The following is a 23778-nucleotide window of genomic DNA, read 5'->3' as shown; positions in this document are numbered from 1 at the left end:
TTAGTACTTTCACAATGTTGGGCAACTACCACCTCTGTCTAGTTCCAAAACATTTTTATTACCCCAAAATGAAACTCAGTACTCATTAAGTAGTTACTGCTCATTTGCTCCTCCCCTGCCTCTAGCAATCACCAGTCTGCTTTCTGTCTCTATAAATTTACCTATTCTGGGTATTTCATATAGATGGGCTCATACAGCATGTGACCTTTTGTATCTGGTTTCTTTACTTAGCATAATGTTTTAAAATTTATCCATATTGTAACATGTATTAGTACTCCATTCCTTATTAATAGTCTAATAGTATTCCATTTGTATGTGTATACCACAATTTGTTTATCCATTCATCCATTGATAGATTTGGATTATTTTCACCTTTTGGCTATTGGGAATAGTGTTGCTGTGACTATTAATGCACTAGTATTTGTTTGAGCACTTATTTCCCATTCTTTGGGGTATATACCTACAAGTGGAATTGCTGGATCATATGGTAATTCTATGTTTAACTTTTTGAGGAACTGCCAAACTGTTTTCCACAGCAACTGAATCACTTTACATTCCCACCAGCAAGGTATGAGTGTTCCATTTTGTCCACCTCCTTACCAACACTTACTATTTTCCTTTTTAAAAAAATTATAGCCATCCTAGTGGGTGTGAAGTGATATCACATTGTGATTTTGATTTGCATTTCCCTAATAATTAACGTTGTTCAGCATCTTTTCACGTGCTCGTTGGCCATATGTAAATTTTCTTTGGAGAAATCTCTGAGTTCTTTGCCAGTTTTTTTTTTTTTTTTTTTTTTTTGCGGTATGCAAGCCTTTCACTGTTGTGGCCTCTCCCGTTGCGGAGCACAGGCTCCGGACGTGCAGGCCCAGCGGCCATGGCTCACGGGCCTAGCCGCTCCGCGGCATGTGGGATCTTCCCGGACCGGGGCACGAACCCGTGTCCCCTGCATCAGCAGGCGGACTCTCAACCACTGAGCCACCAGGGAAGCCCTTTTGCCAGTTTTTAAACTGGGTTGTTCATGTTTTTGTTGTTGAGTTGTAAGAGTTGTTTATATAATCTGGATACTGGATCCTTATCAGATATGTAACTTGAAAACATTTTCTCTCAATATATAGGTTGTCTTTTCACTTTCTAATGTCCTTTGATGCACAAAAGTTTTTAAATTTTTTCTTTTGTTGCTTGTGCTTTTGGTGTCATAGCTAAGAATCCATCGTCACATCTAAGGTCATGAAGATGTATCCCTAATTTTTCTTCTAAGAGTTGTATGGTTTTAGCTCTTATATTTAGGTCAGTAATCCATTTTGACTTAATTTCTGTATATAGGGTGAAACAAGGGTCCAACTTTATTCTTTTGCAGGTGGATATCCAGTTCTCCCAGCACTATTTGTTGAAGAAACTATTCTGTCCCCATTTGAATGATCATTGCGTCATTATTGAAAATCTATTGGCCATGGATGTATGGGTTTATTTCTGGACTCTCAGTCCTATTCTGTTGGTCTATATATCTGTCCTTATGCCAGTACCAACCACACTGTCTTAATTGCTATAGTTTTTTGTTTTTTTTTTTATAAATTTATTTATTTAGGCTGCGTTGGGTCTTTGTTGCTGCGCGCGGGCTTTCTCTGGTTGTGGCAAGCGGGGGCTACTCTTCGTTGCGGCGGGCGGGCTTCTCGTTGCGGTGGCTTCTCTTGTTGCAGAGCATGGGCTCTAGGTGCACGGGCTTCAGTAGTTGCAGCACGTGGGCTCAGTAGTTGTGGCTCGCGGGCTCTAGAGCGCAGGCTCAGTAGTTGTGGCGCACGGGCTTAGTTGCTCCGCGGCATGTGGGATCTTCCTGGACCAGGGCTCGAACCCGTGTCCCCTGCATTGGCAGGCGGATTCTTAACCACTGCGCCACCAGGGAAGCCCAATTGCTATAGTTTTGTAGTAAGTTTTGACATCAGGAACTATGAATCCTCCAACTTTTTTCTTTTTCAATATTGTTTTGGCTATTCAGGGACCCTTGCAGCTCTACGTGAACTTGAGAATTGGCTTTTCCAGTCTTTCTGCAAAAAAAGGGTGGGGTAAGGGGCTGTTGGAATTTTGATAGGAATTGTATTGAATCTGTAGATTGCTTTGCATAGTATTGCCATCTGAACAATATTCTGTCTTCCAGTCCTTGAACATGATGTCTTTCTATTTACTTAGGTTTTCTTTATTTCTTCAGCAGTGTTTTATACTTTTCAGTGTACAAGTCTTTCACCTCCTTGGTTAAATTTACTCCTAGGTTTTCTTTTTGTTTTTGTTTTTTTTTAATAAATTTATTTATTTTTTATTTGTTTATTTTTGGCTGCATTGAGTCTTCATTGCTGCGTGTAGGCTTTCTCTAGTTGTGGCGAGTGGGGGCTACTCTTCGTTGCGGTGCGCGGGCTTCTCATTGCAGTGGCTTCTCTTGTTGCAGAGCACGGGCTCTAGTCATGCGGGCTTCAGTAGTTGTGGCACATGGGTTCAGTAGTTGTGGCTCACAGGCTCTAGATCACAGGCTCAGTAGTTGTGGCGCACGGGCTTAGTTGCTTCTGTGGCATGTGGGATCTTCCTGGACCAGGGCTTGAACCCATGTCTCCTGCATTGGCAGGTGGATTCTTAACCACTGCACCACCAGGGAAGTCCCTATTCCTAGGTATTTTATTCTTTTGGATGATATTGTAAATTGAGTTGTTTTCTTAATTTCCTATTGGGATTGATTGTTCATTGCTATTATGAATTACCATGTATTAGAAATACAGCTGGTTTTTGTGTTGATCTTGTACCTCACAATTTTCCTGAGTTCATTTATTAGCTATAGTAGTTGTTTTGTGGACTCTTTGGGATTTTATGTATATATAAGATCATGTCCTCTGCAAAAAGAGATAGGTTTATATGTTCCTTTCTAATTTGGATGCCTTATATTTCTTTTTCTTGCCTAATTGCTCTGGCTAGAATTTCCACTATAATGTTGAATAGCAGTGATGAAAGTGGGCATAGGTCTCTTGTTCCTGATCTCAGAGGGAAAGCTTTCAGTATTTCACCATTGAGTATGATGCTAGCTATACTTTCACATAAATGCCCTTTATAAAGTTGAGGAAGTTCCCTTCTGTTCCTAGTTTTCTGAGTGTTTGTGTCATGAATGGGTGTTGGATTTTCACAAATGCTTTTTCTGCATTAACTGAGATGATCATATCGTTTTTCTTTGCCTTCATTTATTAACGTGGTATATTACATTGATTTTTTTAAAAAATATCTTCCATTCCTAGGATAAGTTCCACATTGTCATTGTGTATCATCCTTTTAATATGCTGTTGGATTCAGTTTGCTAGTATTTTACTGAGGACTTCTGCATCTATATTCATGACAGATACTGGTCTGTAATTTTCTATTATTGTGGTGTCTTTGTCTGGCTTTGGTATCAGGATAGTGCTGGCCTCATAGAATGAGTTAGAAAGTGTTTTCTGCTCTTCTGTTTTTTGGAAAAGTTTGAGAAGGATTGGTGTTAATTCTTTAACTGTTTGGTAGAATTCACCAGAGAAGCTGTCTGGTCCTGAACTTTTGTTTTTTGAGAGGATTTTTTTTGTGTGGTATGAGGGCCTCTCACTGTTGTGGCCTCTCCCGTTGCGGAGCACAGGCTCCGGACGCGCAGGCTCAGTGGCCATGGCTCACGGGCCTAGCTGCTCCGCGGCATGTGGGATCTTCCCGGACCAGGGCACGAACCCATGTCCCCTGCATCGGCAGGCGGACTCTCAACCACTGTGCCACCAGGGAAGCCCTTGAGAGCATTTTGATTACTGTTTCAGTCTCTTTAGTTGTTATAGGTCTGTTGACATTTTCTGTTTCTTCTTGAGTCAGTTTGGTAATTTGTATGTTTATAAGAATTTATCCATTTCATCTATGTTATCTGATTATTTTTTTAATTGAAGTATCGTTGACTTACAGTATTGTGTTAATTACTGCTGTACAGCAAAGTGCTTCAGTTATACATGTATATGCATTCCTTTTTATATTCTTTTCCATTATGGTTTATCATAGGATATTGAATATAGTTCTCTGTGCTATACAGTGGGACCTTGTTGTTTATCCATTCTATATATAAAAGCTTACATCTGCTAACCCCAGTCTCTCACTCCATCCCTTCCCCAATTCCGTCCCCCTTGGCAACCTGTTGGTGTACAGCTGTTCAGTGTATTCTCTTATAATCCTTTTTATTTCTATAAGATTGGTAGTAATGTCCCCACTTTTATTTCTGATTTTCGTTATTTGTGTCTTCTCTCTTTTTTCCTTATTTTGTCTCATTAAAGGTTTCTCAATTTTGTTGATCTTTTCAAAGAATCAACTTTTGGTTTCATTAATTCTGTTGTTTTTCTATTCTCCAATTCATTTATCTCCGCTCTCATTTTTATTATTTCCTGCCTTCTGCTAGCTCTGTGTTTAGTTCTTCTTTTCTAGTTCCTTAAGCTGTAAATTTAGGTTATTTAGGTTATAAGCGTTTAGATTTGAATGCTTTCTTATTTTTTATGTACAGACTATTACAACTTTACATTTCCCTCTGACCAGTGCTTTCACTGCATCTCATCAGTTCTGGTATGTTTATTTTCATTTTCATTCTTCAGGGAGATAGAAAATTTCCCTAGTGATTTCTTCTTTGTTCCACTGGTTGCTTAAAAGTATGTTTTTTAGGGACTTCCCTTGTGGTCCAGTGGCTAAGACTCCATGCTCCCAGTGCAGGGGGCTCGGGTTTGATCCTTGGTCGGGGAACTAGATCCCACATGCTGCAACTAAAGGTTCACATGCTGCAGGTAAAGGTCCCGAATGCTGCAACTAAAGAAAAAAGGATCCCGCGTGCCACAACAAAGATCCCGTATGCCACAACTAAGACCCGGCACAGCCAAATAAAAGTATGTTGTTTAATTTCTACATACTTAAAATTTTTCTGGTATTCCTTTATATTGACTTCTAGCTTCTTTCTGTTGTCATCAGAAAAAATACTTCATATAACTTCAGTCTTTTAAAATTTATTAGGATTTGTTTTGTGGCCTAAAATATGGTCTATCCTGAAGAATGTTTCATGTGTACTTGAGAAGAATGTGTATTCTGTTGTTGTCGAGTAGGCTGTTCTTTATGTCTCTTAGGTCTAGTTGGTTTATAGTGTTGTTTAAGTCCTCTGTTTCCTTATTGATCTTCTTTCTACGTGTCCTTTCCGTTATTTAAAGTGAGGTATTAAAGTCTTTAATTATTATTATAGAACTGTTTATTTCTCCCCTCAATTCTGTCAGTATATGCATCATATATTTTGAGACTCTGTTGTTTGGTGCATATATATTTGAAATTGTCATATCTTTTTGATAAATTGACTCTTTTATCAATATATAATGACCTTTTTTGTCTCCTGTAATGGTTTTTGACCTACAGTGAATTTTGTCTGGTATTAGCATAGCCATCTCTGTACTATTTTGGTTACTATTTGTGTGCAGTATCTTTTTCCATCCTTTGATGGATACCTTTTTGTGTCTTTGGCTCTAAAATATATCTCTTGTAGATAGCATATTGTTGGATCTTGTGTGTTTTTTTTAAAAAAAAACATTTATTTATTTATTTATTTATTGCTGTGTTGGATCTTTGTTGCTGTGTGTGGGCTTTTCTCTTGTTGTGGCGAGGGGGTGCTACTCTTCATTGTGGCACGCAGGCTTCTCGTTGCGGTGGCTTCTCTTGTTGCGGAGCATGGGCTCTAGGCGCGCAGGCTTCAGTAGTTGTGGCTCGCAGACTCTAGAGCGCAGGCTCAGTAGTTGTGGCACACAGGCTTAGTTGCTCCGCAGCATGTGGGATCTTCCCAGGCCAAGGCTCAAACCCATGTCCCCTACATTGGCAGGCAGATTCTTAACCAATGCGCCACCAGGGAAGTCCCGGATCTTGTTTCCTTAATCCATTCTGCCACTCTCTGTTGTTTAATTGGTGAATTTAATCCAGTTACATTTAAAGTGATTACTGATAGGCAAGGATTTGTGCCATTTTGCTCTTTGTTTTCTACATGTCTTATGTCTTTTTTGGACCCCAGTTCCTCCAATACTGCCATCTTTCATGTGTGTTTTTTTTTTTTTTACACTAGTGTATGTACTTTTTTGATGCTCTCCTCATTTCCTTTTCTGTATATTTTAGTTATTTTCTTAATGGTTACCATGGGGGCTATAGGTAACATTCATAAATTTTTAACAATGTAATTTGATTCGATCCCAGCTTAGCTTCAGTAGTATACAAAATCTATATATACAATCTATAGTATACAATCTATAGTATAATCTATAGTATACAAAATCTATACGCTCCTATACAGCTCTGGCCCGCCCCCTTTTATGTTGTTACGGTCTCACATTGCATCTTTATGTATTGTGTGGCCACTAATACATACTAATAATTTTTTCATGCATTTCTCTTTTAAATCATATAGGAAGCAAAAAGAAAAGTTAAAAATCAAAGATACAGTAATACTGGATTTTATATTAATCTATGTAGTTACCTTTATTGGAGTTTTTTTTTTCTTGTTTGGCTTCAAGTTACTGTCTAGGGTCTTTTTATTTAACCTGAAGAACTCTAAAGGGAGTTCTTTTAGGACAGGTCTACTTGCAGTGAACTCCCTTTGCTTTTTGCAGGAAATGGAGTTCTCGGTTAATAGCCTTTGTTCTGTCAGAACTTCAATTGTGTATTTATTTATTTTGGCTGTGCCACACAGCATGCAGGATCTTAGTTCCCTGACCAGGGATGGAACCTGTGCCCCCTGCAGTGGAAGTGTGGAGTCTTAACCACTGGACCGGCAGGGAAGCCCCCTCAGCACTTTAAATGTGTCATCCCACTGCCTTCTGGTCTCTGGTTCTGATGAGAAATTGACTGTTAATCTTACTGAGGACCCTTACATGTGATGCATCATTTTCCTTTTGCTGCTTTTAAGATTCTCTCTTTGGCTTTTGACAGTGTGATTATAATGTGTTTCAGTAAGAGTCTCTTTGAGTTTATCCTACTTGGAGGTCACTGAGCTTCTTGGATGTGTACAGGCATACCTTGGAGATATTGTGGATTCAGTTCCACACCACCACAATAAAGCAGATAAAGGTAGTCACATGAATTTTCTGGTTTCTCAGTGCATATCAAAGTTATGTTTACACTATACTGTAGTCTACTGAGTGTGCAATAGCATTATGTCAAAAAAACAATGTATATACCTTAATTTTAAAATACTTTATTGCTAAAAAATGCTCACCATCATCTGAGCCTTTATCACATTATAATCTTTTTGCAGTGAGATCACTGATCACAGATCACCATAACAAGTATGATAATAATGAAAATGTTCGAAATATTGTGAGAATTACCAAAACTTGACACAGAGACAGCGTTGCCACATACCTTCAGTTTGTAAAAAATGCAGTATCTGCAAAGTACAATAAAGTGAAGTGTGATAAATAAATTAAATGAGGTATGCCTGTAGATTCATAAATTTCATCAAATTTGGGAAGTTTACAGCTGTTATTTCTTCAAATATTTCTGCTTCTTTCTGTCTCTCCTTTCCCCCTGGGAGTCTATAATGCATATGTTGGTATGCTCGACAATGTCTCGCAGGTTTCTTAGGCTCTGTACTTTTTCTACATTCTTTTTTCTGTCTGCTCCTTAGACTGGAAATTTCAGTTATCCTATCTTCAGGTTCACTGATTCTTTCTTTTTCCTGAACCCCTTCAGTGAATTTATCATTCCAGCTATTGTATTTTTCAGCTCCAGATTTCTATTTGGTTCTTTTAAATAATTTCTATGTCTTTATTAACATTTTCTTTTTGGTGAGACATTGTTCTTCTGGATTTTTTTTAGTTCTTTGTCCCTGGTTTCTTTTAGCTCTTTTAGCATATTTAAGACAGTTGACTGCTACCCCAGTTCTCCTCCTACCCCAGGGTTTACTGCTGTTGATTGTTGAGGCTGCAGTTGTTTGTTTAGTGCCTTTTCTAAACTATTTTTGCAAATACTATTTCTTGTCATGTGTGGTTATTGAAATTTTTGTCCTATTAGATTTACTTAAACAACTGGAGCCAAAAAGAAGAAAAAGGTAATAATAAGTAAATTAAAACAAAAACAGAAAACCCTTTCTTGGTCTTTGCAGATTGGCTTTGAGCAGGGGGCATTCCTTCAATGCTAAGCCAGGCCACCTGTAACTGTGTCTTAGACTTCACCTCTTTCTTGGACAGAGCTCAAAGATCAGCCAGAGGTACAAGCTTAGGGTTTTCTCAGTTCTTTTCTGAGTATGCATCTAGCCCTAGGAATGCTCAGTGCACTTGGGGTTCCCCAGTACACGTGATAGCCCTTTAAAGCCCTTACTCCTCCAAGGATCTTCCTCCTCAGCCTCCTTCTTCCTAGACCTTTCCGTCTGTCTGCTGCATACTCCACCTACCATCCTTTGCACCAGGTAACTACAGGTAACATATGTCTTTAGATGCTTTCATCAGATGGCACCTGGAAAGCCACTCCAGCCTTGGGTGGGCAAACAAGGGTCAGCCTGCACCAGTCCTTAGGGGATTACCGGACAGGTCAGAATACACAGCCACAAGTTGAAAATGAGGTTCAGCAAACCCCACCAGGAACACAGATTACCATCTCCACAGCTTCTGTTGAACTAAGGGATGGATTTGTTGGTAGGTAAGGAAAAATGCTTTCTTAATAAAATTTAGCAGCCTGTTTCTTCAGTAAGTGCCCCCCCCCCCCGGTATTCTTAGTTTTTTATTAGATTCCAGAGTTGTAAAAAGTTGATTCTGTCAGTTTCTGCCAGCTTAATATTTGCTTTAGTGAAAGGACTGATTCTAAAACTCCCTGTCCTGCCATTTCTGTGATGTCAAACCCCAATGTTTTTGGTTTGTTTTAAGTAGCTTAAAACAACAAACATTTATTATCCCACACAGTTTTCGAGGTCAGGAATCGGGTTGCATCTTAGCTCAGTGGTCCTGGCTCAAGGTCCCTCACAAATGTGCATTCAAACTAGTTGGTCAGGACTGCAGTCATCTCAGGGCTCAACCGGGGCTGGATAATTCACGTCCAAACTCAGTCACATGGTTGTCAGCAGTCCTCACTTCTCCCTGGCTGGTGGCAGGAGGTTCAGTTCCTCACCTCATGGGCCCCTCCATAGCGCTGTTCGCAGCATGGCAGCTGGCTTCCCCTGGAGCGGAAGGTCCATGAGAGAAAGACACCTCCCCATTGTTTCGATTGCTTTATCTTTTTTTTTTTTTTTTAAGGAGTTCTGCTTTATTTTAAATACATTTTTGGGGTTTTTTTTGTTTTTTAAATGTATTTTATTTTTGGCTGTGTTGGGTCTTCGTTGCTGCGTGCAGTCTTTCTCTAGTTTTGGCGAGCGGTGGTTACTCTTCATTGCGGTGCACAGTCTTCTCATTGCGGTGGCTTCTCTTGTTGTGGAGCACGGGCTCTAGGAACTCGGGCTTTAGAAGTTGTGGCACGCGGACTCTGTAGCTGTGGCTCGCGGGCTGTAGAGCGCAGGTTCAGTAGTTGCGGCACACAGGCTTAGTTGCTCCGCGGCATGTGGGATCTTCCCGGACCAGGGCACGAACCTGTGTCCCCTGCATTGGCAGGCGGACTCTCAACCACTGCGCCACCAGGGAAGCCCTCCCATTGTGTTCCTTTGAAGGTGTGTTTGGTGGTTTGTTTTATGGGGGAAATGTGTCCTTTTTGGTTAATAAAAAAAACGTGTGTGAGAGAGAGAGGAAAGCAAGTGATTCTTCTGGTAGGTCATACTCCCCACTCAGAAGATCAACGTCTCTTTACAGCATACCTGCTCTACGGTGAGGCCCTGTGCTGGGCACAAAGGGGTGCAAAAGTGTGTAGAACAATCCTGCTCTCAAGTAGCTTATATAGTCTAGAGGTGGAAATATGATAGGACCCTGATGAGAAAAAAAATACAAGGTAGCGTTTATGCCCCAGGACAGTGGTTGCCACAGTATTGATAAGACAGATACTTAACACTTTCCTAAAGTAAATAATATGAGAAGCAGAAGGAAAATATGGACATGGCCAAGAAATAAAGTGAAAAATCTTTGTGATTATGTTAGTTTTTCAGATCTAGTAAAATATTTCACAACATAATGATTTCTGAGAATTTTGATATCCTGTTTGTAGAACCAGTCTTTCATTTGGCTCCTACTCATCAATAATCACACAGTTTCACTCTCATTTATTTAATCACTTGTTGCCATACAAAAAGACCATTTGCATCTGCATTGTGTTTTTTTTTAATAGATCTTTATTGGAGTATAATTGCTTCACAATACTGTGTTAGTTTCTGTTGTACAACAAAGTGAGTCAGCCATATGCATACACATGTCCCCATATCCCCTCCCTCTTGAGCGTCTCTCCCACCCTCCCTATCCCACCCCTCTAGGTCATCGCAAAGCACCGAGCCGATCTCCCTGTGCTATGCGGCTGCTTCCCACCAGCCAACTGTTTTACACTCGGTCGTGTGTATATGTCGATGCGACTCTCACTTCCCCCCAGCTTTCCCCTCCCACCCCAGGTCCTCGAGTCCATTCTCTATGTCTGCCTCTTTATTCCTGCCCTGCAGCTAGGTTCATCAGAACCAATTTTTTTTTTTTTTTAGATTCCATATATATGTGTTAGCATACGGTATTTGTTTTTCTCTTTCTGACTTACTTCATTCTGTATGACAGACTCTGGGTCCATCCACCTCACTATAGATAACTCAATTTCATTTCTTTTTATGGCTGAGTAATATTCCATTGTATATATGTGCCACATCTTCTTTATCTGTTCATCTGTCGATGGACATTTAGGTTGCTTCCATGTCCTGGCTATTGTAAATAGTGCTGCAGTGAACATTGTGGTGAATGTTTCTTTTTGAATTATGGTTTCCCAGTAGTGGGATTGCTGGGTCATATGGTAGTTCTATTTTTAGTTTTGAAGGAACCTCCATACTGTTTTCTATAGTGGTTATATCAATTTTCATTCCCACCAACAGTGTAAGAGGGTTCCCTTTTCACCACACCCTTGCCAGCACTTATTGTTTCTAGCTTTTTTGATAATGGCCATTCTGAGAGCGTGAGGTGATACCTCATTGTAGTTTTGATTTGCATTTCTCTAATAATTAGCGATGTTGAGCATCTTTTCATGTGCCTCTTTGCCATCTGTATGTCTTCCTTGGTGAAATGTCTGTTTAGGTCTTCTGCCCTTTTTTTAACTGGATTGTTTATTTTTTTGATATTGAGCTCCATGAGCTGTTTGTATCTTTTGGAGATTAATCTTTTGTCTGTTATTCCATTTGAAAATATTTTCTCCCATTTTGAGGGTTGTCTTTTTGTCTTGTTTATGGTTTCCTTTGCTGTGCAAAAGCTTTTAAGTCCCATTTGTTTATTTTTGTTTTTATTTCTGTTACTCTAGGAGGTGGGTCAAAAAAGATCTCGCTGTGGTTTATGTCAAAGAGTGTTCTTCCTATGTTTTCCTCTAAAAGTTTTACAGTGTTTGACTTACATTTAAGTCTTTATTCCATTTGGAGTTTATTTTTGTGTATGGTGTTAGGTAGTGTTCTAATTTCATTCTTTTACACGTAGCTGTCCAGTTTTCCCAGCACCACTTATTGAAGAGGCTGTCTTTTCTCCATTATATGTTCTTGCCTCCTTTGTCGTAAATTAGGTGCCCATATGTGCATGGGCTTATCTCTGGGCATTCTATCCTGTATCATTGATCTATATTTCTGTTTTTGTGCCAGTACCATACTGTATTGATTACTGTAGCTATGTGGTATAGTCTGAAGTCAGAGTGCCTGATTCCTCCAACTCCTTTTTTCTTTCTCAAGATTGCTTTGGCTATTCGGGGTCTTTTGTGTTGCCATATGAATTGTAAGATTTTTTGTTTTAATTCTGTGAAGAATGCCTTTGGTAGTTTGATAGGGATTGCATTGACTCTGTAGATTGCTTTGGGTAGTACAGTCATTTTCACAATATTGATTCTTCCAATCCAAGAACATGGTATATTTCTCCACCTGTTTATGTCATCTTTGATTTCTTTCATCAGTGTTTTATAGTTTTGCAAATGCAAGTCTTTCACCTCCTTAGGCAGGTTTATTCCTAGGTATTTTATTCTTTTTGTTGCAGTGGTAAATGGGAGTGTTTCCTTAATTTCTCTTTCAGATTTTTCATTGTTGGTGTATAGGAATGCCAGAGATATCTGTGCATTAATTTTGTATCCTGCAACCTTACCAAATTCATTGATTAGTTCTAGTAGTTTTCTGGTGGCATCTTTAGGATTCTCTATGTATAGTATCATGTCATCTGCAAACAGTGACAGTTTTACTTCTTTTTTTCCAATTTGTATTCCTTTTATTTCTTTTTCTTCTCTGATTGCTGTGGCTAGGACTTCCAAAACTATGTTGAATAAGAGTGATGAGAGTGATCAGACATCCTTGTCTTGTTCCTGATCTTAGTGGAAATGCTTTCACTTTTTCACCATTGAGTCTGATGCTTGCTGTGGGTTTGTCGTATATGGCCTTTATTATGTTGAGGTAGCTTCCCTCTATGCCCATTTTCTGGAGTGTTTTTATCATAAATGGGTGTTGAATTTTGTCAAAAGCTTTTTCTGCATCTGTTGAGATGATCATATGGTTTTTATTCCTTAATTTGTTAATGTGGTGTATCACATTGATTGATCTGCATATATTGAAGAATCCTTGCATCCCTGGGATAAATCCCACTTGATCATGGTGTATGATCCTTCTCATGTGCTGTTGGATTCTGTTTGCTAATAATTGTGTTCAGGATTTTTGCATCTAGGTTCATCAGTGATATTGGTCTGTAATTTTCTTTTTTTGTGATCTCTTTTTCTGGTTTTAGTATCAGGGTGATGGTGGCTTCGTAGAATGAATTTGGAAGTGTTTCTCCCTCTGCAGTTTTTTGGAAGAGTTTGAGAAGGATCGATGTTAGCTCTTCTCTTAATGTTTCATAGAATTCACCTGTGTGAAGCCATCTGGTCCTGGATTTTGTTTGTTGGAAGATTTTTAATTATGGTTTCAATTTCATTACTTGTGATTGATTTGTTTATATTTTCTAATTCTTCCTGGTTCAGTCTTGGAAAATTGTACCTTTCCAAGAATTTGTTCATTTCTTCATGGTTGTCCATTTTATTGGCATATAGTTGTTTGTAGTAGTCTCTTATAATCCTTTTCTGCATGGTTTTTAATTTTGAAAATGTAAATTAGGTTTATGTTTATAGTTTTATATCCACTGTTCTAATATCGTTTCAGTATTTACAGAGGGTTTCATAAAATGAATTAGCCATTGGTTCAAGATAAGAATAGTAATGCAAACCCAGTCTGCTAGTTTGCTAGCTGCCATTTATGTCTGAAGATGGTAATGCTACTGGTGTTTCTTTTGTTTGAATGGACGCATCTGGAAGATGAGCTTGGCCGTAATCAGGATGGCAGCCTTTTACAAGATGGCCTTTCCTTGGCAACTGCATCTCTCGTCTAATGGATGATATAGGCAGGTTTTAAATATCCCAAGTAAGGATAGTTCTGCAACCTCTCTTAGATTGTGATTGGAATTGTTCTGAAATAGAAAAGTGTGTATGTAAGATTTTTTTGGACATCATTCAGATGCTAAGCATGCTGTGAACTAGAGCTTGACCCATATGTAACAAGAATGGACTTACTTCTGGGAAACTACCCCTGCATCCTAAACTACATTGAAATAGACTATTGTATTTATAGATTCATAGCTATTCTAGTTATGCAATTTAATCATTTCAACTGGGGCCTTCCATTTTACTTTTTCCCCCTTCTAAAATGAAGTCCATATTATCTCCTTTATTAATATGTTTCCAATTTGAGTATGTTCTTTTCTTTCTTGTTGGCAACAGTCAAACTATGTTTGCTTTTATTCTTTTAATAAAAAAGTGAATTCTGAAGTTTCATTTAATTTTCTTCTTCTAGACAGTTAAATCCCACACAGAAACAGATGAGAAACAAACGGAGAGCCGCACCGTCACTCCACCTACTGCACCCAAACCAAAACGGGAGGAGAACCCTCAGGTAGGCCCAGCCCTCCAAGGCGTGGCTCAGTCTATGTGATGTGACTTATTCACATGCATCATGAGGGACACTTGCTCTCTGAATCACTTGATATCCTTGTCTTGTGCTTTCTCACTATTCAGTAATGTTATTGCCAAATCAGGTTGGCCTGGGACAGATTAAGAGTGTGGTCTTGAGTGTTCATGAGCTGGCAAACAGACCTTTCATACATATGTCACATTAGACTTGTGTGATTCATGACCATTGCCCCAGGTATCCCACTGCATTCCTAATGATCATTATGTTTTGTTTGTCTCAGCCAACATTTATAAGATGTCCAGTTCACTCAGTTAAGGTCTATCTGTGTTATCGATAACAGTTGTTACATGTGCATTTTTGTTATTACTATTGTATTGCATTAGATCCCCAAATCCCAGATGAATCAGTAGCTCAAAAGTAGTTCATTGAAGGATAAAAGTAGGGATGAAAATACTAGCATCTGTACTACAACTTAGGATAGAATTATAAACTTAAACAGCAAACAAAACTGGTACAAATATACGATGTAAATTTGTATGTCCTTAGGTAAGAGATTTTTTAGTTTTGATACTTTTGTACAAGCAGCTATAAAAGAAAAATGTGGACAGGTAATATGATGATGAATATATGATAGTTGGATTTTATTAGACCAGCAATCCATTTCCTTCTATCCTTGGTGCATTCTTTGTAATGAAACCATGTCAAATAGTGGCATAAAGCCATCAAAGCTTCATGTCATCTTTTTGAAGCAGTGATTTATTAAGCCAGTTCAGGTTTTTCTAAAGCAAGTACAAATTATAATACTTCCTGATATGAAATGAATTAATTTTTAATTTGTCTTTAAAGAAGAGACCAAAACTTGAACCTAAAAGAAGTCCTAGTCATGCATATTGCTGAGAAACTTATAAAATAATCTGCAAAATTAATGACAAGTATTAGGCTTGGACAGGGAAAAACAGAGCAGGCTATTAGCGACATTTCCTTATCAAAAGAAACTAAAAGAGGACTTCCCTGGTGGCACAATGGTTAAGAATCCTCCTGCCAATGCAGGGGACACGGGTTCAAGCCCTGGTCCGGGAAGATGCCAGATGCCGTGGAGCAACTAAGCCTGTGTGCCATAGCTACTGAGCCTGTGCTCTAGAGCCCACGAGCCACAACTGCTGAGCCCACGTGCCACAACTACTGAAGCCCGCTCACCTAGAGCCCGTGCTCCTCAACAAGAGAAGCCACCGCAATGAAAAGCCCGTGCACCGTAGTAAAGAGTAGCCCCCGCTCGGCGCAACTAGAGAAAGCCCGCGCGCAGCAACAAAAACCTAATGCAGCCAAAAATAAATAAATAAATTTATTTTAAAAAAACAAGAAACTAAAGGATATCTTATGTCAGTGGCACAGTGTGGGCAAGCAAGTAGCATCATGTGGAATAACACGTATTTCTAATTGGACAGAATCACTGCCATAAAGGGAATAAATTAGTTATTGGCATGTGTGTGATACATAGATAAGGCAAAAGTTCTTGACAGCTTTTTATTCTATTTATCACTGAAAATCTGTTCTTCAGAAGAGATTTTTTTTCCATTTAATAATTCTTTTTTTTTTTTTTTTGGCGGTACGCGGGCCTCTCAATGCTGTGGCCTCTCCCATCGCGGAGTACAGGGTCCAGACGCGCAGGCTCAGCGGCCATGGCTCACGGGCCCAGCCGCTCCGTGGCACGTGGGATCTTCCCGGACCGGGGCACAAACCCATGTCCCCTGCATCGGCAGGCGGACTGTCAACCACTGCGCCACCAGGGAAGCCCCCATTTAATAATTCTTTTATGAGCTTAATCTAGACTGGCAAAGATAAGTTGGGTGTGAGTGGCCAAGAAGGATGCTGTTACTTGATTAAAAGAAGGTGCATCTGAATGTCAGTTCACACACTGCTTTATTAACAGAGAACAGTTGGTAGACAGCCTTCTAATCTTAAGTTTTGAAGGAATAATGAAAATTAGGAATATAGTTAATTGGCAACCACAAAATGTATGCAATGTAGAAAATGGGCAGCACGTCCAAGACTGCTTTTCATCACTGAAGTACTCTGGCTGTCGGGAGGATAAGTGCCCACCCTAGTTTCTGAAATAAGAAATAAAATTAAAACATTTCTTCAGGACTCTGCGGATACCAGTAAAGGACATTTCTGTGTTCTCAAGTGGCTTGTTCAAGGTTATCTTTATAAAACACTCAGTACCTCGAATAGCTTGAACCTATCACTTCAGGCCAGAATATCATGATATTTAAAGTTGAGGGTAAAATGTCAGGATTTTCAAAGACCAAATTATGATATAAATAATTCTGCAGGATTAATGTCTCCTAACAACTAGTGATGTTTCTTATTCATCACTGAGAGAAATGGGTGATACATTATTTGGCATATTTAGCAGCTGCGTGCAGTGGTACAGCAGAAAATAAAGGCATACTTTCCAGACCACATGCAACCAAAGAGCAAAATAGTCATCAATCTGTTGCTCTCTCCATTTTTAAGCATCTAACGTTTCAGCTTTGGAGTACAGTGTTCTGATCAGTCTAGCTTCTGATGGAGCCCTGAGAGTGGTGGTCAGAGAGAAAGCACTCTATAATTTGTAGGTCCATGGTTGATTGAAAAATCATAGTATTAAGCAGAACCACCTGCTGTCATTCCTAAAACTCATTTAGCTTTGAGTTATTGTCCAATCAGTGGTAGTAAAAATATAAGAACCCCTGACCTGGTAAGAAAAATGAAGTACTTAGAATTTGGAGCTTGTATGGGAGGCTGTTTGTAACCCTCTGTGTATTTCTTCAGTGTGAAGTCCTCTTCCCTCCTTGAAAATTTTTCTGGAAAAAAACTTAGGTCATTCAAGATACTGATTTCTGCCATTGAGAAGGTGGAAGATATAGGCCCCAGTCCTTCTCTTTTGATCCCTGTAAGATCAGAAAGCTTCCAGAGCGGCTCCATAGCTGCTAAGAGTGGAGGGTGCCCACTCCTTGTTCACCTGGACCCGGCTTCCTTTCAGCCACCAGCCATTGGGCTGGCTTTCCCCAGGAGTCTAACTAGGAACACGCAGCTGACTTTGCGAGAACCCACACTGAAGTATATTCTTCTTTTGTTTCTCTGGCACAGAAACTTGCCTTCATGGTGTCTCTAGGGTTGGTAACACATGACCATCTAGAAGGTAAGAGAAGATATTCATGGCGCTACCTTGCTTCTGGCCCAGAGCTTTGTTCTTGAAAATGGTGTTTGATTTATCATTAGAATTGAAAATTGGAACACAAACAGAGTATGATTCAACCAGTATGGTCTCTTTTTTTGGGGGAGTAAACTTACCTTCCTTCTATCTAATGTTCAGCCCCTCTCCTTCCTATCATTATTTATCCACACTACTGTCCTGGGGAAGCTCCCTAGTTGCCTGGATTAAGGTGACTTCCGTTCACTTAGAGAAACTTTTTTTTTTTTCCTGGCAGCATAAAGTAGCAAATGCCCCTCTGACAAGTCTTTGTCTGTATTTTTCAGTCACTCTAGATTATTGGAATCTTAAGAATAGTTGCAAAGCTATACCTGTCCTAGTGATTTAATTCAAGAATGGTGAACTATGATTACTCAATCTAGGTCTGTGGATAAAGTTCATCCACACCTATATTACAGTGATCTAAAAATAAATCAGGACACTTTTACAAGTGTTGTCTACTGTTAAGCTCTCAATCACAGAGAGCCACACTGTAGGACAGCATGGCCTTGCTTTCCAAGAGGTGAGAGTGGATGGTCCTCCATATTTGCTCCCAGCAGCGTGCTTCCCCTTTGCTGAGGCTGCAGTGAAACCAAGAGACTTCCTCTCGTTTCTAACTTGTCATGGGAAAACCAATTAGCAAACAATGAAGTTAAGTTTGGGGGGTTCTCCATACCTTTCTTCTAATCCAGACCTTTTGCTTTCCCAAGAAATCCAAAGCAAGCGGCAAGAACGGAAAAGAAGAACAACAGCAAACCCGGTGTACAGCGGCGCGGTCTTTGAGCCAGAGGTACTCCTGGCCAGCACTTGGCCATTCCCTCACGTTTTCAGTTTTATTTATGACTCGTTCAGCACCTCCCATCTGAAAACCTGCTTAAGAGCAGTACCCTGATTGTACTTGGCCAGCTTTGTAAAATGATGGATTTTTCTCTGGCCGATAACATTATGTCATTTTTATTATTCACTATTTTCCCCTTTGTTTTTTTCCTGAAGTTTAAGTAGATACAAACCTACCTTAAACATTTAACTCATCCTGTCATCTGAACACAACTTTCTTCTGAAGCAGAGACATACCTCTCTGGAATATTCTTTCAGAGCCAAGTACATATGATAAATCCAGTTATCACTGAGACCTTTGGGTGACTAGCACTAACTAGTTGGCATGTTGACGGGCATGCTGTGCTTGGTCTTTGGCTTGTACCGGTATTAGTAGTAACCATGCTATTCAACCAGTCACCTTTCTTTCTTCAATCCCGAAAGCGTAAGAAGAGTGCAGTCACGTACCTGAACAGTACAATGCATCCTGGGACCCGGAAGAGAGGTGAGTACCTTTTTTGTATCTTTCCCTTGCTGTTGCTTTTGCTTTCTGTGTTGTGTTTCTTTTCCCTCCCTCCTCCCGTTGTCCTAGAGCCTCCTTCCTCCCGTTGTCCTAGAACCTAACTCCTGTATCCCTTGAATATAGTTTTGTTGTTGTTCTCTGAGAATGGGGGGAAAAGAGAGTGAGATTTCTTATTAGAGTTCTGTATACTGAATCAAAACTCCCCTTCCTGGGATTCTGGCAAAGCTGGCTGAGGGAAATGGCTTATTGCAGGGTTTCTGCCCCAGGCCCCTCAGGCTGTTGATGAATAGCACAATGAACAGAACACCCTGTAAAAGGGAGCATTTTAGCATCATTGAGCACAACAGAGCACTGGTGTTGCCAAGGTGTTCTTAGTAGTGTCTAAGTTGTCCTGACGCCAGTGAAGACAGAGCACGACTCTTAAGCTTCTGTGAGCTGCAGACTTTGCAGGAAGGAGAGAGGTAGCCACACTGAGAATTTTGAATCTATGAGAAGAGAGCACCTGCAACTAAAGAAGAAAACATCACTGTCAAAACAGGCTTCCCAAAGCAGAAATTCCTAAAGAGCTCCATCCCCCAATTTCAGACCTTCCAGGGCGGGCATTCCACCTCACTCTCTGGGCAGCAGCTGCCTTCACCATGCAGGTCTAAATAGGTCTTAATAGCTCAGAGTTTGAGCTTATAACAAGGCTCTGAAGTGATTCTTTGATGTCAGTAATACACCCCAAGGTCCTTTTCTCCACATGGTAATGTGTCCTTGAATTACAGTTCCAGGCTAGAAAGGTTGCAGAGTGAGTGGAGTAGCATGCTAATTTTTGTGTATGCACAGCAATCTCAGAGCCATTGGAAGCTTAGGAGGTCATCCCGACCCTTTGTCTGCCTTAGGCAGGGATACCACTGTACCGTGGTACAGTGGTTACCATCTCTTCCCCTCAGAGAGATAGCACACCCACGCTAGTGTTTCATCAGCCACTCCTTCAAGAAGCCAAAACATATTTAGATGGGAATCCCTAAGTCATTGTTTCATATTGATTCCTGGGCCACAGTAACCAGTGTCATGGGTTATTTTTTGTTGTTTTATTTTGTTTCGGGTTGTTTTAGTGACCTCTAACACAGTTCTCAGAAAGGAGCCCCCAGCCAGAAGCCACAGTTAATTGGCCTGCTACTGGGCAGTATCTGCTGAGAGGATAGGGGTTAAATGAGCCAGAAAGACCTTGGCATCTCTTGCCAAGGTCAGAGGATGAAAGCCTGCATTCACAATGCCTAGGACGTGCCTTCTGTGGGTAAACAAAGAGCATTTATCTTCCACTTTCCCTTCTAGCAGCACTAAATACCCTAGAAAAGACAAACCAGTACGATCTGTCTTTGTACTGCACCCAGTGCCGGTTTAACACAGATAGGTAATGTTTGTGTAATATCTGACAGAATCATGACTCTTGTGCATAATTCTAATATAAATTATAACTGTTGGCAAAGTCATGATCCCACGTACCATCCACCAGTGCTCGTAGGCAGTTGTGTACCTCTCCGGCTCTTTTTTGCCTGTGGTGTGCTGGGCATACACTTTTGATCACTTACAGCTTAGAAGCTATGACCTTTGGCCCTTAGAGGACAAGGACGCTGACTTAGATATATCATAAGGCAAGAGTGGTTGACCTGGACTTCCCACACCCATTAGGGCCCATTTGTAGATTCTCTGTAGCCATGAGGTTTGATTCAAAATGCTTCTGCTCAAATCAGCTCTCTCTGGTAGCTGTTGCTGATCACAGGGCTTTTCCTGAGACTTTGGAACACCCCAGTTCTAAGACATGTAGTTCACTGGAATGTTTGTGATGGAAAGCAGGGAGATGATTTTTGATCAACTGGGAAGGGTATCTGAGTCCAGACTTACTTAAATTCACTGTTAAGCCCAGAAGGTCTTTTTAGCTCTTAGGTTCCAGCTACTCCCAGAACATATGTCTTCCTAGCTCTGCCAGAAGGGGTAAGAATAGTTAACTTGAATTTTGCCTCCTCCCTTTGCCTTTCTCTACCCTCACAAGCAATGAAGTAACCAAAATGTGGGCAGGAGAGAAGAGGAAAAGCAGAGATCCTCAGCAAATCTGTTTGTGGGAACTGAGAATCATTAATATTATTGTAAGAATAACGATTGCAGAAGAACCTTAGGAAACGATGTGTAAAAGATATGGAAAAAGAAAATAAATTCTTCTCCCTGGCCTTGGCTCCTGTTGGGCTTTGATATCTTGTTCTCCCATTAGAAATCTCAAATTGTAATAGTTGAGGAATGTCTCTGTAATCTGCCTAAGGCGAAGACCTTTAACATAACCCAGTATCTCCTGTCATTCTCTGAGGCTCTCTTATCCTCCCTTCGACACTCATGCATTTGTTTCGAATGACATTTAAATCTTTGCTTCTTTTCCTCTCTCTGGGACTGTTGTATTAACCTTCTCTCTGCTACCTCACTTCCTTTTCCATGCTAGCCAATGAGGAACACTGGCCAAAGGTATGTAAGATCATTTTTCCCCCTTTCTTTCCCTCCCCCTTTTTTCCCTTTTGTTCCCTTTTCTCGGTCTGTAGGTCGTCCTCCAAAATACAATGCAGTGCTGGGGTTTGGAGCCCTAACCCCAACATCCCCCCCATCCAGTCATCCTGACTCCCCTGAAAATGAAAAGACAGAGACCACATTCACTTTCCCTGCACCTGTTCAGCCTGTGTCCCTGCCCAGCCCCACCTCCACAGACGTAAGTAACTTGGGAAAAGCTCACTCTCTTTTCTCAGAGCTTAAATCGGGGAAACCGTTATCATATGTTGTCTCCTTACCAGTTGCATCTCCTTGACTAACCCTGGAACAGCAGTAATCCCTACAGGACACTGTGTGCCACGTAAGGCAGCTTTCTGCTGGGGTCCCAGGTCCTGCCGTGTCCTTGAGAATCATATTAAATACCACATTAGGAGGCTCAGTCAGGGTTTACAGAGTTTGGAATTTATCTGCGGTGAAGGAGTTCTCAGGAAGGGGGATGGGGTGGGGAAGTCAGGTCGTATGATTGAGAGGTGTGCAGGTGTCTGTCGTCAGTTTTGGGGGGTGGGGATAATGAACAAAGGTGTACATTCGCCTAGCAGTCCGTGTTTCGTGCTTCAAGTAAAATTCAAGACAACTTTTCCGAAAAGCAACTTTATTCATCAGAATTGGTCAGAAACAGGCTCTTGAAAAAAGCATCAGATGCTTAGTAGCTCTTCCCCCAGAGGCTGCAAGAGTGCAAACTAGTGCCCTTTGTTTTTAAATGAGTGCTTACAGAGCGGTGAATTCACTCAACGAATACTGAGCACTGCTCTGCTGAGCATGCACTGTTCTTGAGACTGGGGACAGAACAGGGAACAGAACCAGCTCCCTGCCCTCAGGGAGCTTGTATTGCACGGCCAGAGGCAGGTGATAAGCAAATGAACATTTAAATGTCAGGTCATGATAAGTGCTGTGAAAAACAACTTGACACAGAATCAGGGGCATAAGGAGTTACCGTGGGAGGTTGCTGTTTTATGAAGAGTGGTAAGAGACAGCCTCTCTGGTGGCAATGGAGTATGTTGGAGTATCTGGGGTGGGGAAGAGCATTCCACGCAGAGGGAACAGCAGTGCAGAAGCCCCGCTCGATGGAGGAAGTGTATATGGCGTAGAGAAGAAGGGCTTAGTGGGCAGGCAGGAGCAGTGGGAGAGGAGACCTCGGAGGGCAGGGGCCGTCTCGCAGGGCCTTGTAGCTTTTACTCTGAGTGAGATGGGAGATGCTCCAGGGTTTTAAGTAGAGGAGTGACGTTACTTTTCACTTTTCATTTTGAAAATTTCCAAACCTACAGAAAAGATGCAACAACAACACAGGAAGGAATATATACCCTCCTCCTAGATTCACCGATTGTTACAATTTCGCCACATAATGCCACTTCCCACCACCACACACTTGTTTTGCTGATCTAGTTAAGAAGTTGAAGACATCATGAATCTTCACCCAAAATACTGCGGTGTATATCTCCTAAAAACAAATATACTCTCTGACGTAGCCACAATACAGTTATCAAATTGAGGAAATTTAATACGACAAAACATTATTTTTATAGTATACAGCCCATCTTCAGATTTCTCCAATTATCTCAATAAATGCCTTAGTGGCACTTTGTTTTTTCTGCTCCAGGATCCAATCCAAGATCACTCTTGACATTAATTTTTATGGTCTTTTGTCTTTAGTCTCCTTACTCTGGAACAGTTTCTCAGCCTCTCTTTGTCCTTCGTGACACTGACATTTTTTTAAAAGATAGGCCAGTTGCTGTATAGAGTGTCCCTCCATTTGGATGATCTGATTGTTTCCTCAAGAATAGATTCAGGGTATGCATTTTTGTAGGAGCACTAAATACCTGATGATGCACTGATTCTCAGTGCATCACAAGAGGCACATGTTGTCCATCTGTCCCATTGTTGGTGATACTAGCTTTCATCTCTTAAGATAGACTCCATCAAATATCTCTACTCGTAAAGATGCCTCTTTCCTTAGGTGAAGATAGTGTCAAGTCTATAAAAATATCCAGTTCCCCAGCAAACTTACTCAGTGGTTTTAGCAGCCTTTGAAGGTTCTTGCCTGCATTTATTATTTTTTTTAACATCTTTATCGGAGTATAATTGCCTTACAATGGTGTGTTAGTTTCTGCTGTATAACAAAGTGAATCAGCTGTACTTATACATATATCCCCATATCCCCTCCCTCTTGCATCTCCCTCCCACCCTCCCTATCCCACGCCTCTAGGTGGTCACAAAGCACGGAGCTGATCTCCCTGTGAGATGCAGCTGCTTCCCACTAGCTATCTATTTTACATTTGGTAGTGTATATATGTCCATGTCACTCTCTCACTTCGTCCCAGCTTACCCTTCCCCCTCCCCATGTCCTCAAGTCCATTCTCTTATGTCTGCGTCTTTATTCCTGTCCTGCCCCTAGGTTCTTCAGAACCTTTTTTTTTTTAGATTCCATATATATGTGTTAGCACACAGTATTTGTTTTTCTCTTTCTGACTTACTTCACTCTGTATGACAGACTCTACGTCCATCCACCTCACTACAAATAACTCA

At 40.6% G+C, this 23778-nt stretch overlaps 1 protein-coding gene across 10 annotated transcripts in view; it reads left to right on the top strand.

Moving 5' to 3' along the window:
- Nucleotides 1-23778, top strand: part of PHF21A (PHD finger protein 21A) — a 199848-nt gene that overhangs the window by 160370 nt on the left and 15700 nt on the right. For all 10 annotated transcript variants that reach the window (XM_081241372.1, XM_081241377.1, XM_081241380.1 and 7 more), the window contains 5 exons: nucleotides 13988-14086; nucleotides 17237-17288; nucleotides 18050-18129; nucleotides 18600-18660; nucleotides 21252-21415. In XM_081241372.1, coding sequence (XP_081097498.1) covers nucleotides 13988-14086; nucleotides 17237-17288; nucleotides 18050-18129; nucleotides 18600-18660; nucleotides 21252-21415 — 456 coding nt within the window. The remainder of the gene's footprint in view (nucleotides 1-13987; nucleotides 14087-17236; nucleotides 17289-18049; nucleotides 18130-18599; nucleotides 18661-21251; nucleotides 21416-23778) is intronic.

This window comes from Mesoplodon bidens, assembly GCF_964165515.1.
Source record: "Mesoplodon bidens genome assembly, chromosome: 7".
NCBI lineage: Eukaryota > Metazoa > Chordata > Mammalia > Artiodactyla > Ziphiidae > Mesoplodon > Mesoplodon bidens.
This window is presented reverse-complemented; position numbering and strand designations above follow the sequence as displayed.